Source organism: Neodiprion pinetum, chromosome 3 (genome assembly GCF_021155775.2).
Source record: "Neodiprion pinetum isolate iyNeoPine1 chromosome 3, iyNeoPine1.2, whole genome shotgun sequence".
Lineage (NCBI taxonomy): Eukaryota > Metazoa > Arthropoda > Insecta > Hymenoptera > Diprionidae > Neodiprion > Neodiprion pinetum.
The window spans coordinates 34,326,226-34,342,826 of record NC_060234.1 but is presented as its reverse complement, the minus strand read 5'-3'; the positions used below and the strand labels follow the sequence as shown (position 1 = coordinate 34,342,826).

At 36.5% G+C, this 16,601-nt stretch overlaps 1 protein-coding gene and 1 pseudogene across 4 annotated transcripts; one reads left to right on the top strand and one right to left on the bottom strand.

The window, feature by feature from the left end:
* The first annotated feature begins 1,505 nt into the window (after positions 1–1,505).
* On the top strand, positions 1,506–7,413 carry LOC124214642 (uncharacterized; annotated as a pseudogene).
* A 669-nt stretch (positions 7,414–8,082) lies between these two features.
* Positions 8,083–15,519, bottom strand: LOC124214630 (uncharacterized). 4 transcript variants are annotated; one of them, XM_046617093.2, is made up of 6 exons: positions 15,020–15,519; positions 13,453–13,524; positions 10,546–10,762; positions 9,544–10,364; positions 8,700–8,856; positions 8,083–8,486 (listed from the first exon to the last, which is right to left on the bottom strand). In XM_046617093.2, the coding sequence occupies exons 3-6, from the start codon at positions 10,745–10,747 to the stop codon at positions 8,356–8,358; spliced, it is 1,311 nt and encodes a 436-aa protein (XP_046473049.1). In that variant the 5' UTR covers positions 10,748–10,762; positions 13,453–13,524; positions 15,020–15,519; the 3' UTR covers positions 8,083–8,355. The 4 variants fall into 4 exon arrangements, 3 of the variants coding, with proteins under 3 accessions (XP_046473049.1, XP_046473050.1, XP_046473053.1); XM_046617094.2 differs by lacking the exon at positions 13,453–13,524 and having other exon boundaries at positions 15,020–15,518; XM_046617097.2 differs by lacking the exons at positions 10,546–10,762; positions 13,453–13,524 and having other exon boundaries at positions 15,020–15,477.
* Between the last annotated feature and the right edge of the window lie 1,082 nt (positions 15,520–16,601).

Sequence of the window (16,601 nt, the reverse complement as noted above, 5' to 3'; positions counted from 1 at the left end):
ATTTATACGTTTATAGTAGGTAATTACGATGGCTCGACGATGCGTGTGTGTTGAGTTAAACTGCACCCATGAATTAAGTTTGTAATATGTGAGCTGTCACAAACAAGTAATTATATTAACATGTAAGATTGCAGAAAAGGTGAAAAAAAAAATAAATAAATAAATGCGAAACTCTTAATTTTTTTCTCGTCTTATCCTTTATAAAAAATATCGCAAGCTCAGCTGAGCTATAGGATTGCAAATTAACAACCGGTAACTAAATGGTATGACATGGATATTTCAATAGCTGCGTGACGCCTGTCACGACAGGGTTCAGTTTAAAAATTACAAAACGGAACGTTTACACCGACTTTACACAGCCCAAGTCACATTATGCACGTATGAATAGCAAAGGTCGGTCAAGGCTCAAGGCAATTCACATACAGCGTAACTATACCACGGTATTCGAAATACTGCGTCTACTCGTTCCAGTAGGCAATACTGCAGTGAAAAAAATTATACATTGGTGTATCTGCTGACGTATTGTTGTAAAAATCACTGTGATTTTGTCATACGTCATGAGGAATTCGAAAAAGTGACTGTGCACTTTTTATCACATGATTTGAAAATCTTATCCCATATACTTTAAGTAACTCTTTCGTGCGTACATTTTTCCTTACATAGGATTCGCTTGAAACTATGCATACATGAGCTTTTAGGAACGTTGATTACGAATCTGAACTCGAAATTAAAAATTTAAAATGGTGCATCCAATATGGTAAACAAACACAAACGACAAGTTCAAAAATTCGGAAAAATTCTGTAAAATTTTTTGGTGTGTATTGAGTTTGTGTTAAAATTGGCATCTGGATTTTCATCGTAGATTAGCTGAAAATGCTTATGTTCGTGGAAAAGTATGAATTTAGACCATATTTTCGCTATAAATAAATAAATAAATTTTATTTTTTTACACTTAGAAATGTTTCAGGGGCCATGTAAAACGGAAGCAAAAAACGCGGCAGTTATTACCAAAAAAGTAGCTTAAGAAATAAAAAGGTTTGACGCTGAGCGTCCCAGCATGATATAAAAGGCGTGAAAAAAGTTTGATTCGAATTATTTCATCATTATGCAACAACGGCTTGTCTTGTCGACGAAAAAAGCTGCGGTCAAAATTTGTTGCGTCAGTTATGAAAAAATTAAGAAACAAATTTCCAGTATTTTGAGAATAAAGTTTTTCTAGAGCTGAAAAGTTGAGGGGAAAAACTTAAGTATGTATTTATTGAGCGGACCAATAAAACTGTCGTCAATAAGGTCAAGAAATAAAAGAAATTTTCGTTGCATAAGCTTGACGCTTTAGAGATTGAGATAAGTTGCACGGCAAAACTGCCAATGTGTTTTAGAAACTATCATTCGCCACTATATTAATAAGGTATAATCTGTCCGGCAGTAGGTAATTTAAAATCTAAGTACCAGGCGATCACGCATACCTGGAAACAATTACACGCTAATAACAGAACTTGCAAAGCCGTCAGACTTCCTGTCGGAAAGGTGGCAGTATTTTCTGAAATCTCGTGCCTGGCGGCTGTGGAAAAAATCGTTCCTTTGAGCGCATTGATTCAGCTTATAATATCATTGAGTGTTACAAGAGGAAACTGTTTCAACACACAAATTTCGGTGCTTCAGCTCTGCTTATATTCTTTTGTCGCGCTTTCTGGTAAGTACGAAACATTCATTTCTAATCAGTACAAAGCGCACTAACACTTGTTAAACCGTTTTCATACGGTGATACTATAGAAAAGTTGAAAATACCTTCTGTTTTTAATTGATTAATAATTATAACGAGCAGCAACTACCAAGAATAAGTCAAGAATATTGAGAGCTAGAATCAGTTTCAGGACAACATGGCCCTGATCAAGCTTCCCACCGTTGAAGAGCAGATGGCAAAGGATTCGGAATTGAAAGAATCCGATTTACAAACGCTGAGAGATTGGTGCAAAAAGCAGCCTCATCTACCAGAGATATCAGACTATGAACTGATACTGTTCCTACACAGCAACTATTACCGACTCGAGCCAACGAAAACAACGATAGATGCATTTTTCACCGTCAAGACTCACGTGCCCGAATTCTTCAGAAATCGCGATCCATTGGGATGCAAGGAATTGCGTGAAATATCGAAAGTTGTGTAAGTTGTCGCTCTTTACTCATTTCAGAAGTGATCTTGAGACGCACAGAGCATAAAAATTGGAATGGCTCGCTAGATTATTTGCAGCATTACAGTGAATTACACTCTTTTTACCTCGATATTCAGTATGGAAATATCCAATGTAAATTATCATATGAGAAGTGCGAAAGGGGAACTGGCTCCAAGCAATTTGCTACAATTTTTTTGGATCAAGGCTGTTAGTACCGATTCATCTCACGTGTTAATTATTGAAAAAGTACTCAACAATTATTTTTATCAAAGCAAACCTTAATTTGAAGTTCAAAAATGGAAGTATAAAATATAAAATTACTGTGTAGTGATCTAGTGGAAATTTATTGTGACAGATGCTACATACCTCTTCGCGGAACAACCCCAGACGGTTACAAAGTGATTCTAGCAAAAATCCACGATTACGAACCGTCCCATTACGTGTTTGTCGATGCTGTAAAGCTGTTTTGCATGGTCATGGAACTGTGGATATACACTTCAGGTGTTAGCTCGGGGCACATCATCGTCGTTGACATGGAAGGTGCAGTTTTCGGTCACGTTGCTCGCCTGAGTCCCATGACAATGAAAAAGTACTTTTACTATCTGCAAGAAGCTCTGCCGGTTCGACTTAAGGCTTTTCATTTTGTGAACACGGTGCCCTTCATGGACCTTATCTTAAACATGATGAAACCTTTCATGAAGAAAGAGCTCCTTGACATGGTTAGTCGGCGCGAGTCCTGATCGTTGAATGTGGAAATATGAAGTCAGCCAGTGATCGTCGGACAATTAATCGATTTCAAATTTGTTCTATCGTTTTGCAGCTTTTCCTGCACACTAATGTAGAATCACTGAGCAAGAAAATTCCCATTGATCTCCTGACAAACGATCTAGGAGGCAAAATTGGCTCCGAGAAAGATCTGTGGGCTGCCGAGTTGCAAAAACTCGAGGAACACCGTGCCTGGTTCCAGGAGGACGAGACGCGCAGGGTCAACGAATCCCTTCGCCCTGGCAAGGCGAAGAACGTCACCGACATCTTTGGCGTCGAAGGGAGCTTCAAAAAGCTGGACATCGATTAGCGTCAACCGCGAAATATGTTAGCGTTCTATTTTTTATGTACGTAACTTCGATGGAACTTTTGTAGCACAAATCCTGTACGACACGTTGATGAAAGAGAATAACATGCCAATTCCTTTTACTTGCACGTAACTGCACAGCAAATAGTTTTTCCTACTCTTTTGCAAAGCTTTGCAATGTATTCATACTTGTTGGCTTGTTTATTGGATCATTGATCGCGACATACGTGAACATCGAACATTATGATTTACTTAGACCTTTGCAATAAACTGTTGAATAATATACAGCCAACTCACGTCTTTGATTCTACGTTGATTTCGTAACGACGGATAAAGGCGTGTTTAATGATAATGCATCTGCATTTCAACAATAAAGGTCTATAAAAATATGTCTATATGAAAAATGATATTTATAAGAACATCCTAGGGGCAGTTGCTAATGGCTTCTGACACCTCTCCAGCATCCGTGTTTCGGAGAAATGATTCGAACATCATACGCGTATCTGCCTTATGTCGTTCGGATGAGATTGGTTAAATCCGAAGTGATTCCTAGAAAACAGTGCAGTCTTCCAGTAGTTTAATTCCACGTATAACGCCAAAGCATTACAGCTGCTTATCGAGTAGCCCATTATTCTTCGTATTCCGTTGTAGTGAATGAAAAACTTGAAACAGAAGCTTCTCAATTTAAATGTCGAACTATTCGCATACTGAGGTATTTCGGAATAAAAGGTGACGTTACTTCGACAGTGTTTAGTTTTCCCCATTGCACCCTACCGTAAGTATATTATGTATCTACAGCAACATATTTTATTTTATCAGATGCCCACAATTCCTTCAAATTGTTCAATCATTATTTCTTAGTTTCGCTATTTCTCGATTTTATGATATGTAACATACTAGATTTATGAAGCTTCAGGTTAGCAAAGTGAATTCCGACACACTGACAATAATTTCCTAAAGTACGGTAGAAAACGAGTCGTAATTGCCAAATTATACTGAACTTCGGTATCGAGGAAGCTCTCTATACATCATATCCATTAGGGTGGCCGCTACTTCGGCATTTAAAAATTTCTTTTGCACCCCGCTTCAAAATATAATCAAGATGTACGAAAAAAATGTGTGTAATGTTTGAAGACGCTTGAATAATTTTCACTTATGTCACCGAGTGATTGTAATTTTAAACGGAAAATACATATATTTTTTCGGTAGTAATACTTAAATATTTATTATACACATAATATCGATCGAAAGAATGTGAAATTTGACAGGTTCATTTTACATATTGAGAAGTACGAAATACAATTTTCACAGATTTGTTCAATAATAATGAAACTCAAACTCGTAACGTTGTGTAAAGTAGTAGCAAAGTAACGATAGTTAATCGGTGAAACAGTTGAAGTGAGGTGCTTTTATTTTTGTTCGGATTATTTTTTTTTTTTTTTGGAAAATCAGCCACAACGTAAAGAACAAATTGTTTTTGATTGATATTATGTGTGTAATGAATATTCAAGAATTGGTATCGTTAAAATTTCAATCGCTCGGTAACACGGGTTAACATTATCCCAGAGTCTTTAAGCTTTACAGGCATTAGTTTTGCAGAATTTGATTATAATTTCCGCGAGGGAATGAAAAAATGTTTCCAAAGCCGATGTAACGGCTACCCTAATACCTATGTTAGTAGAATATCCGTAGTTCATATCACGTAAAACCTTGAACAGCTGAACTTTCTCTATTTCGGTCCCAACGTGCAAATAAACACTCGCCACAAGGATTAAAAAAAAAAAAAATCTAATATAACAGTGAACTCGTTTTCGACTGGAATCAAAGTATTCGAAACTATTAACCGAGTAAGAACTGAGGCTAATCCCCGGACACCATGGCGTTAATAAAAGTGCACACAGTGGAAGAGGAAATGAAGAGAAATTCGGAGCTGAAGAAATCCGATTTGCAAGCGCTGAGAGATTGGTGTAAAAAGCAGCCTCACCTACCAGAGGTGTCTGACTATGAACTGATACTGTTCCTACACAGCAACTATTACCGACTCGAGCCAACGAAAACAACGATAGATGCATTTTTCACCGTTAAGACTCACGTGCCCGAATTCTTCACAAATCGGGATCCATTGGGATCGAGGGGACTGCGTGAAATCTCGAAAGTTGTGTGAGTTGTCACTCTTTGCTTATTTCATAAGCGATCTTGATACACACAGAATTTAAATATTGAAACAGAGCGTTATTTTTCTTCATTATTACAGTCAATTACATATTTTATCCTTGATATTTATTATGTAAATATCCATCGCAAATTATCATATCAAAACTGTGGAACCGAAACTGGTTTATACTTTGATTTAACCAGTTTTTAATGCGATGTAACGTAATACCTGTTTTCCAGGTGATTCATCGTTCAGACCTTATTGCAATACGTATGCAGTGATTACGAAATAGTAAAATCAGAAAATCTGAGAGTATATAAGTTGTATATCGTAAATTCTATTCCTCAAATGATTTGAATTTTGTAATCAGACATACAAAATTATCCAATAATATATTATCATCAATTGCAAACAGAAGAAAACTTAATAGAAACTGTGAAATAGTCTACTGTAAAATGTTATGCGTCATCATCGAATCAATGTCCACGATTTTTCGTTAATTTAACCTTATAACCGTATAGAACCGTGGAAAAAATTAACGGGCGCCTCCGTTTTTGACAGAAAAAAGGTCGAACTTTGAAACGCTGTAATTTCAATTTACATTTTTCAGATTTAGTCAATACGCATATTTGTTCGAATAATCCTATCTTTAAGTTACTCGTCTCATATTTGTAAAGTAAACCTTCAACTTCGCACGGTCGAAAAAAATTTGTAGCTACGAAATCGTTTTGAAATCAATTTTCTACTTACAATTTACGCAAAGTTACAACGTTTCAAAACTAGACTTCTTTCCGGCCGAAAACGGGGCGGCCCGTTAATTTTTTCCATGAGTGTATATTACCTGTATACTACACATCACACAGTTTTACGCAAGTGTTAATTTAGCCGAAATCGTAGAACAAAATTACTGTGTAGTGATCTAGTGGAAATTTATTGTGACAGATGCTACATACCTTTTCCCGGAACAACACCAGACGGTTTCAAAGTGATTCTAGCAAAACTCCACGATTATGAACCGTCCCATTACGTGTTTGTCGATGGTGTAAAGCTGTTTTGCATGATCATGGAACTGTGGATATACACTTCAGGTGTTAGCTCGGGGCACATCATCGTCGTTGATATGGAAGGTTTAGCTTTCGGTCACGTTGCTCGCCTGAGTCCCATGATATTGAAAAAGTATTTTTACTATCTGCAAGAAGCTCTGCCGGTTCGACTTAAGGCTTTTCATTTTGTGAACACGGTGCCCTTCATGGACCTTATATTAAACATGATAAAACCTTTTATGAAGAAAGAGCTCCTTGACATGGTTAGTCGGCGCGAGTCCTGATCGTTGAATGTGGAAATATGAAGTCAGGCAGTGATCGTCGGACAATTAATCGATTTCAAATTTGTTCTATCGTTTTGCAGATTTTCCTGCACACTAATGTAGAATCACTGAGCAAGAAAATTCCCATTGATCTCCTGACAAACGATCTAGGAGGCAAAATTGGCTCCGAGAAAGATCTGTGGGCTGCCGAGTTGCAAAAACTCGAGGAACACCGTGCCTGGTTCCAGGAGGACGAGACGCGCAGGGTCAACGAATCCCTTCGCCCTGGCAAGGCGAAGAACGTCACCGACATCTTTGGCGTCGAAGGGAGCTTCAAAAAGCTGGATATCGATTAGCGTCAACCGCGAAATATGTTAGCGTTCTATTTTTTATGTACGTTACTGCGATGGAACTCTTGCTGCACAAATCCTGTACGTCACGATAATGGAAGAGAATATGTCAATTCCTTTCACTCGCACGTAACTGCACAGTAAATAGTTTTACCCACTCTTCCGCAAGGCTTCATAGTGGATTGCTGTTTGTTGGCTAGTTAATTGGATCATTAATCTCGACGTATCTGAGTATGAAACATTCATTTAAACGTTTGCAATAAACTGTTGAATAATATACAGCGTAACGATGGATTAAGGCAATTTTTGTGATTATACTATATACGTTTTCGATAATGCAGTTCTATGACAATTAACATGTGTCTAATACATTCACTTAGAACATCCTAAGGGCATTTGCTAATCGCGTCTGACTTGTCTCCACCCAATAAACAATGCCAGTATATAAAGCGTATGAAATTCGTCAAAAAAGAACGTTTTATTCTGTAGAATAAACGTGCAGCACCTACGTATTTTATTGCGAAGAATGTCCGCCGTGATTTCGGTTTATTAAACGTTTTTGGTGGACGTCTTACGATAGTTGTTCATATGCAAATTTTATACGTTTGAAACCAAACATTTATAAATCGTATCTCAATTTGTTGATAAAACGTATCGAAAATCCGTTATTTTAATATTTATGGTAATCGTCTAATATTTGGATATTGATGACTACTAAGAGACGTTTCGCAAGTACGTTTTAAAACTCAAATTATGAAGGAAATTTTTTCTATTAAAATGTGTTGACAATGTCCGTTTAACTAACGTGACAAAATGTTTTCTGTTAATGACGCTTTAATCTTTCATTATTTATGTCTAAACGAATATTATACAGTGTTAAAAAACGTTTTTAATTGGACCTCTAGACTTGAATACATAACGTATCTTGGATGTGTAATTGAAAGCGTATATAGTACACTGCTATAGAGGAAGATCATTTCACGTTAGCTAGAAACAAGTCTGGGTTGAGTTAGAAAGCGTACGAATTTAGTTTATATATGTGAATCGATTTTATTATATCTTTGTTAGAACGTTACACAAATATCTTATATCTATAAATACTCATTTATCAAAAAAAAAGGTACATCTTGTAGCTCATAGACACAGCTCAACCTACACTATACTTTCGTCTTCACGGTAGTTACAACTAACAGAAAACGCTAAGAATATTACACTTATATCAGAAATATTTATATGCCTGTATGATTTGTACTTTTATATGACTGTTTTTAAAATTAGTTGACGTTTACCACAGTTTCTTAGCCCTTCTTTCGTACATAGGTATGCCGTGATCGAGCTAGTTTTAACCAGTCTTTCACGGCACACGAAACACTGGTTTCGGTTGCATCACCAATTTCCTTCTTGCCAAGAAAGGTTTGTTTCACAGCCTCTGAGAAAAAATACATCAAAAGGAAGGTACAATATCACGATATTGATAACTGATAAGGAATAATTTCAATGTAAATTGTGATGAATCTCGAATATATTGGGAAAAAAGTTAACAGTTTGCATAATTTGAATAATAATGTGTGAATAATATTGTTTTCACACGATAAATCCAAGTAATAACTGTTTCTCGAAAATTTCATGAATTATTCATTACCGTAAACAGTTTCCATTGTCAATGTCTTTTGAAATGAGACTTTGTCCCTCCCTGCCCAATTGAATTGCATCGCTAATTCGTTTGTGAGTAGTGACCTCATTATAGCCAACACACATTGGCGACCGCTTGTCCCTCCAATAGAAGCCAGTTTCCCGGTCTGCAACAAAATACTAAAATGAATGAATGTCGAATTGAATTCAAAATATTCTTACTGTTATCAACATCGATAACAATTTTGACTAGTTGGAGATTGTCGATTCCTAATATTTTTTCAGCATTTTTTAACGTTAACCCTCTCGATCAGACCGAGACCGATTTCATGTTGAATGAAAATCTCTCACCATATTGATATTTCGATGGGTGAAAGCAGTTTACCTCAGGGTTTAGGAGTATCTATAAGGCCATCTGACCTTGCTTAATGGAACTATGCAGTTAGAACCCTGACCTTGCGACCGATACAGTTTTATGAAGCCTCAAAGTGCGTGTTGCGTAGAAGCAACATACGGTCCGAGAGGGTTAAAACGTTACGAACCGCAATTCTGTATGCCTGTAGTAATTTTCATTATTCCTTTGCAGTCAACACATACCGAGCGTATTCTTCAATGAGAGACAACCCCCTCCCTAGTGCTAAGCCAACTCAGGCACATGACGCGTACGTGAAGTTCGGTCGAGTGGAGACTAACATGGCCACTGGCATTCTATCCCCTCCCGGCCGAGCCTCATGTGCCTGTGTTGGTTTGCGCTAGGGAGGGGGTTGGCCCTCATTGAAGAATACGCTCGGTATTAGTACCTATCCGTATGTCATGACATACATATTTTGAATATGATTGCAAGGTCTACTCACTAAATAAGTTCGATGCTCTTCGGATTTCAGGATATTTTCGAGGTTGGAGAAGTCTTCCATGGAGTTAAGAGGAAGTTTTGGGAATTCGGCTGGTTTCTTTGTTACGTCGATGCTGACTTCCTTCTGTTTTGAGAAGATTTTACGTAGTAGCAGATGGTTTTGTTCAGTGTAGGATTTAATGTGTTCTAAATACTGCAGAGTTTTTTCTTCAAAGGTATTCTGTTCGCGTGATGTGGTCGGGGTTGAAGGTTCAAGTTGTGAAAAGGATCTTGATAAGTCATATTGCGTGGTAGACCTGATGATCCTACTAGAAATGTTTCTATTTGATGTTTCATATCCAGACAACTGATTCGGTGACTCATGGGAATTATCATTATACTGGTGCTGTACGATCTTGTGGGCCAAGTTTTTCTTTGGTGTCTGATTTTTGGTAGATCCTTTGGCTGAGTTAATGTAGCGAGTATTCTTATTACGGTTAGAAGTCGATTCATCGACTTCGGACGGTGGCAAATTCTCGTCAGCTGAAGAGGTGTAACCTAAACTACTTGAACTTTCACGAGAACGCTTCGTTTTTTTTTTTTTGTTACTAACGTGTCGATTTTTAGCCTTCTTCTTGTCGGTTTTGTGTTTACGTTTTTTCTTTTGCGGCTCAGGTTCGACATCATCACTGTTCGTAGCTTCATTCTCGTCCACGTCATTGGTAATATCTTGCTGAGGTATTACAGTGGATTTTTTAGCGATGTTGCGAATTATTCCGGATTCATCGGACGTGCCCAGCTCCAGTAGGCGCGCCATCGTTGCTTCGGTGTCGTGGTAGTCATCTGTTAGTTAATCAAGGAATATCAATCAATACCGAATGCTCATTGATTAGCAAAATTAATCACAAATGTACAATATGATCAAAATATATCGTCGTAACTCTTATCCAAGTGAAAATTAATATGATTGAAACATTCAATCCGTATACAATTGTAAAAAAAAGTTCTACGTTCCAATAATCACCTCCGGTATGCAGTACTTTGTGAATGGCAAACTTTGGCCATGTTTTTTCATAGGCAGCCTTTGATTTTACAAGTTTTGTAAAATGATCTTCAGTTTTTGTCCGTGGCCAGTAACATTGGGTGTTGTTTTCGACCAGCCAAAGAACTGGTACCAATGCGCATTCTCTATCTTCGCCAACCAAGAATTCAATCACCGCATACATAGTTCTGCAGCACGACTGAGTAAAAACATCGTTAAATGTATCATATTCTCTAGTCTGGTGTATAAATTTATATTTGATCAAAATTCAAGCACTTTTATTCCACTCTGAGCAAAAAGTGCCAGTTTAAAAGTTTTTAATTAGGACATCAACATAGGAATATGCAAGGTAGTATATAAGTTAAAAGATGAATCGATCATGAAACATTATGAAGATTTTGGGAACGCATGTCTAACCAATACTTGAACGTCAATGTGACGTACAAAACTATAATAAATCAGCTCAAAAGTGATGTTATGAACATATGGTAGAGTTGGGTATATTGGACTACTAGGTAAATTAGACTCGGCATATACGGTATATGGTAATAGGTATACGATAATGTTATTTTTTGCTAAACATCTCAATTGAAGCAAACTTTTAATATAAAAGAGATAATGAACCTACGATTCTCGGGAATGTGTGCGAGGTAGACATAGACATACTATACATGTCTTGAACGAATCCCTCTTCCTCGTACACATTGCCGAGAATCGTAGGTTCATCATCTGTTTTTTGTCGAGAGCTCGTTTCGTTGAGATGTTTAACAAAAAATAAAAATTTTATTTCATTTCGTGTAGTATCGGAGTTACTGCGAAACCATCTTTAAATGGAAGACAGACGAATTTATGTAATATATCATCGACGCGATAAGATTTCGCTACGTTGAAACTTCTTACGAAAAAAATCCCTAGTTTGGAAGATTTAATAGGTTTCTGATAAAGGTCTCGCTTGTACTTGAACGGAGTACCTATAATTCTATATTCTCCGGCAATGAAAAGGATTGATTTGATCACTAATATTTCTGTCCCACAAGCTACTACATTATCCGGCCTTTTTATTGATATTTTGAATTTTTTCGTTTCCAGAGCCTGACATTCACGAGAATTTCCAATAAATTTGGGTTTAGGAATAAATTTTTCCTGACAATTAGTTTTACGAATAGAACTTAGTTCTTCAAGTCGATTACTCAGCTGCTGCAGCGGCAAGCGTTTCGATCGAATAAGTCGTTTCAAATGGCCCAAATGATTTTCATACACAAAGCAACTGTATTCTTCTAATGGGCCAAATCGTTCTACGTCGTCTATGACATGCAGCAGCGAATGTACATTATATACGACAAAGTTTTGTCCGTATATCTTAGCACCTTGAGTAACGAATTTTTCGATCATATCTTGCGCGATGTTTCGAAAACGCGAGAACAAGGCTGTATTCGATAGAATATACACGGCGGCAGACAATAATAAAAAATGTTTGTACTTTTTTCGATCTAGCACATCCCGCATTACAACAGGGCCGGAATATAACAAGAAAAATCTAAATTCTGTCGCTTTCCATCGATGCAAATCCAAAAATCCACGGGGCTTTCGAGGAAACTCTGCCGGAACATATCGCGCCAATAGTTTCATTATACGTTCAATTTCTAACAAAATATCCTTAGACAATTTGCAATCACGTGAACCCTCGACCCAGTATTTAAGGAGCAACCTCTTCAAAATTCCCAGGTAGATTAAATGCATGGGATCTAAAGGAAATTGGGAGACTAGTCCCACGTAAAGATCTAAAAGAGGCGAACGTCCTTTAACGTGACGATCGTTTTCACTAGGTGCAACAAAATCACTATCTTTTCGCTTCTGGAATTCGGTGTCACATGGATAACACAGTTTACGGTTGAGATGAACTGCGCGAATCTTACACCTCTCGCAAGCATCCTTACCCGAATGTCCTAAACACATTTTCAACATAGATCTCGCGGGCGCGTCACACGCGAATAAACCAACTCTGACAAAGTATTTGGTGCCATTAAACTCAAAACCATTGGTGCTTAAACGTGACGTTTCTTTAATTAAATCTCGTAAATATGAAGATAGTGGCATCGGTTTACCCGTACCATAATAAACACCAATTACAAATGGGCTATCATCGATCATTGAAATACTGCGTCCCAAAATTGGCCAAAATGATGTTCCGCTACTTTTATAAACGGGAATCCCATCAATATTAAAATCAACTCGCAACGTATGTTCAGGTGACAGTCCTTTTTTGAGACCTGACTCGAGTTTTTGTCTCAAGCATTTCTCCAAACCGAAATAACACATTTCTCCGTTGTCTAAATTTAACGTTTCAATACGTCGTGACGTGTGAAGTAGAGTCCTAGCACTTAAGGGTAAGATAGGATGTGCTGGTTTCAATAATGCTAGCAATTGATCGATCGCGTTATGTGTGATGTTATTTGAAGATGCCCAGTCGCGCAAATTTTCAACAAAGTTCGTTTCATCATCTAAATGCACTTCATCGCTGACGGAACTTGAATTATCTTCAGAACTGTACAACGTAGCTTTGATGCTATCTATGTCACTTTCGATGTCTTTGAAATCTTTATTATCGCGGTTCGAATTAGAGTTTTCTTCATTCTGTTCATTACTTTGATGGATATGATCAACATCATAATCGCTATCTATAGAGTGCACATATTCTCCGATACAAGACACATGTTCATGACTAGCATCTTTTAATTGTGATTTCGTAAGGTGCTCGAGTGCACAATTATTGCCTGCAATACTCAGTAATACTTTACGAGTATTTATAGCTGTTTTGCGACGCAAATGTCGTTTACTCAGAACTTTTAAATCATGAGGCATGTTATAAAACTAAATAATAATACACACCAGACAAGAAATGATGTACGCTTTAACGTGCTTGCCTTATTTGTCGTAAATATCCGCACACCACTCTGAAAACTAAAAGTTAAATGAACCTAATGAACGTAGTACGTGAGTCAATACAGAAGATTCATAGCAATAAAGCTTTTACACGAGTTAGCGCAACAATTTATATAAAATTTTATTGAAAATTAAGTAATTTGATCAAAAATGCTGTTTCGTGTATATTTTCTTGGATTTGGGCTAAATAAATATTAAAAAGGCATTTGTAGCCGAACAATTTTGTAAACACGAATAAAAAACGTGGTCAGCTACCCATCGAACGTATATAATACGCAGGTAATGAGTAGTTTCATTCTATTGGATTTGACTCTGACATTTACCGATAAACGCATAGTATACTCATGATTTACGTTCAGTAGTAGGAATCGTGATATATTTCAGGACTAGATAGTACTGTTACTAATATTATTATTCTATAGTACTTATAGTTCTATGTATCGCTATTTATTGTTACTACAAATTAAACAAGATCGTAGTTTAACGTTGAACCAATTCTGGGCCGATGTCCTGCTTATATTCTAATACTTTTCGAATAGTATATCATGACGCCTACTACTGAACGTAAATCATGAGTATACTATACGTTTATCGGTAAAGATCAAAGTCAAATCCAATGGAATAAAATTACTTGTTACGAATTTCCTGCGTATTATATACGTTTGATGGGTAGATGACCACTATTTTTACCAGTGTTTACAAAATTATTCAGGTGCAAATCCCTTTTTAATATTTATTCAGCCCAAATCCAAGAAAATATACACAAAACAGAATTTTGGATCAAAATACATAATTTTTAATAAACCTCTATATAAGTTGTTGCACTAACTGGTGAAAAAGCTTTATTGCTACGGATCTTCTCTATTGTCTCTATTGTCTAACATGACCGTCTTCTTCTGATGGATAATAATTGTTATTTTCAATTGAAGGGAAAAGAAAATAAAAAATATTGTCAAAATAATATTTCTGTGATTTCGATGGCACAGAAATATTTACGTGGCTGTATTACTATACTTTGTTACTTTGGAAGATGCTACGAGTTCATATGTATGTTATAGATATGTTGAAACGGTATCTAAAAAAATAATAAACACGAAACCGATTTCAAACAATACAGAGCAAAAGTTACTAATAACCGCATGATCACATGGGATGATTATTAACATGAAGTTTTCCTCAAATTCGACAAGAACTAATATAATTAACCTATAATATACGTATCATAGTAAACTTAACACATATAAATAACGTTTAAAAACAGTTCAAAAATATTCATGAACGTTATATAATAAACAATAAACTATTCCATATTTTTATGGTACATCGTTTGGTTTAGAGAAAAAGACGCAGAACATTACACATAGTTTCTTTTGAAGAAAGAAAAGAAAGGAAAGAAAAAAATACAGAAGAGACAGAATTTGAGTTGCAAAACACATTATTTTTTCAACCAAGAATGCTCGATGTATTAAGACAAAATACCACCATATTTGGAAAAATATGTAGTTGTACTTACCAGCGTTATTTAATGACGAATTTGCTTCTTCCGTCTAGGCCGCAGATTAACAATAGCTTCTCACCTTTTTTGCTACACGATCACCGATCGATCCGAGCACCTCCGCATTCGGTTGACGAATAACGCCATAACCAGCGCCTGAGGCCAGTTGCAAGGGTGGGGATGAATATAGGCTCCCAGACAAAGACAAAGATAGAGGAGACGCAAGAGCGACAGAGAGATCGTGCCCAAAAGGGAATCAACTTTGCCATATATGCCCGTGTTATTCCGAGCTGTCCTTGTCTTACCACTCGCTATACTTACACTTACTGTATGAATGCGCGGTCCATGGGATAAGTTCTGTCTCTACATATAATTATTGCGCTCTTACTCTAGCTTGCAGCGTTACCGACGCTGACGCACCAGAGCAGGAGAATAATATATCAGTAGTGACACAATGTATAACGCACAGAACTCCGATAAAATAGCGCGAAAAATAAACGTACAAACGACGTTAAAAATGCGACAGGATATGATGAACGCTTGTTTTAGCAAGTACTCATACAAGATATTGAAGTCTTGACGTAATTCGTGCCAAATAATGAGATTTAATATATTATAATATGATAACCAATATTGTGAAATAATTATAAAAATGTACAATAAATTATTATTCTTGGTACGAAATTATTCACGTTTCGGACACTTCTTTATTCTCTTCCTTTTATTGGTTATATCTATGTTCCATGCACCGGTAAATGAATACAAGATCAGTGTTCAGCTTTAGTTACCACATAATATTGGCATCAAAATAACGGGTAATTAAAGTCCATTTTTCGGAAACTAATTATAAGATAATCAACTGATTTGGCCACCGCTTGGCATCAGGCGGTTCCGCATACATGAATACTAAAAGTGCGTTCATAATCTGAATATTGTACTCAACGTTGAATTTTCCTCAATCGTGTTGAAGTAAAACAAGTATGAACCCATTTGATCAAATATACATATTATACAATTCAATGTATCTTGAAAATAGTCCGATATTGAATAAATTTCATAAACGGTTATTGAACGTAGATCACAAGTAGCAGTAAAACGTGAACAATAATCGTTGAAAAAATACGTTCATCAAACGATGAATATATTTCTGTGCAATAGTGGAAAACCGCAATAATTAAGCGCTTAATTGGGGTTGCTGGTAGTTGTATGATGAATGTACAATATATATATATATATATATATATATATATATATATATTAGGGTGTGTCGAAAATGAACTTTTTTTTTTCTTCGCTCCTACCACTCAAAACTTTAGGTTTTGACATTAAAGAGGTCCTCGTTCAAGGAGGGCGCTGTAGCTTGAAGTTTAGAAGTCGCTCAACGAGGATTTAGGTTTCCCATCTAATTAACACGTAAAAAATATTGTTTTTCGTTCAAAATGATGTCAGGCATCCAAAAAATTGGCGATTTCTGTGCTTCTTGGCTTATTTGAAAGCATGACTCATCCCCTAAACGATGATAGGTCGTTTTTCGACTTACCTTGTACCAATTTTTTTTACGCCACTTTTCGACCACAATAGTCACTTTTTCAAGTTTACA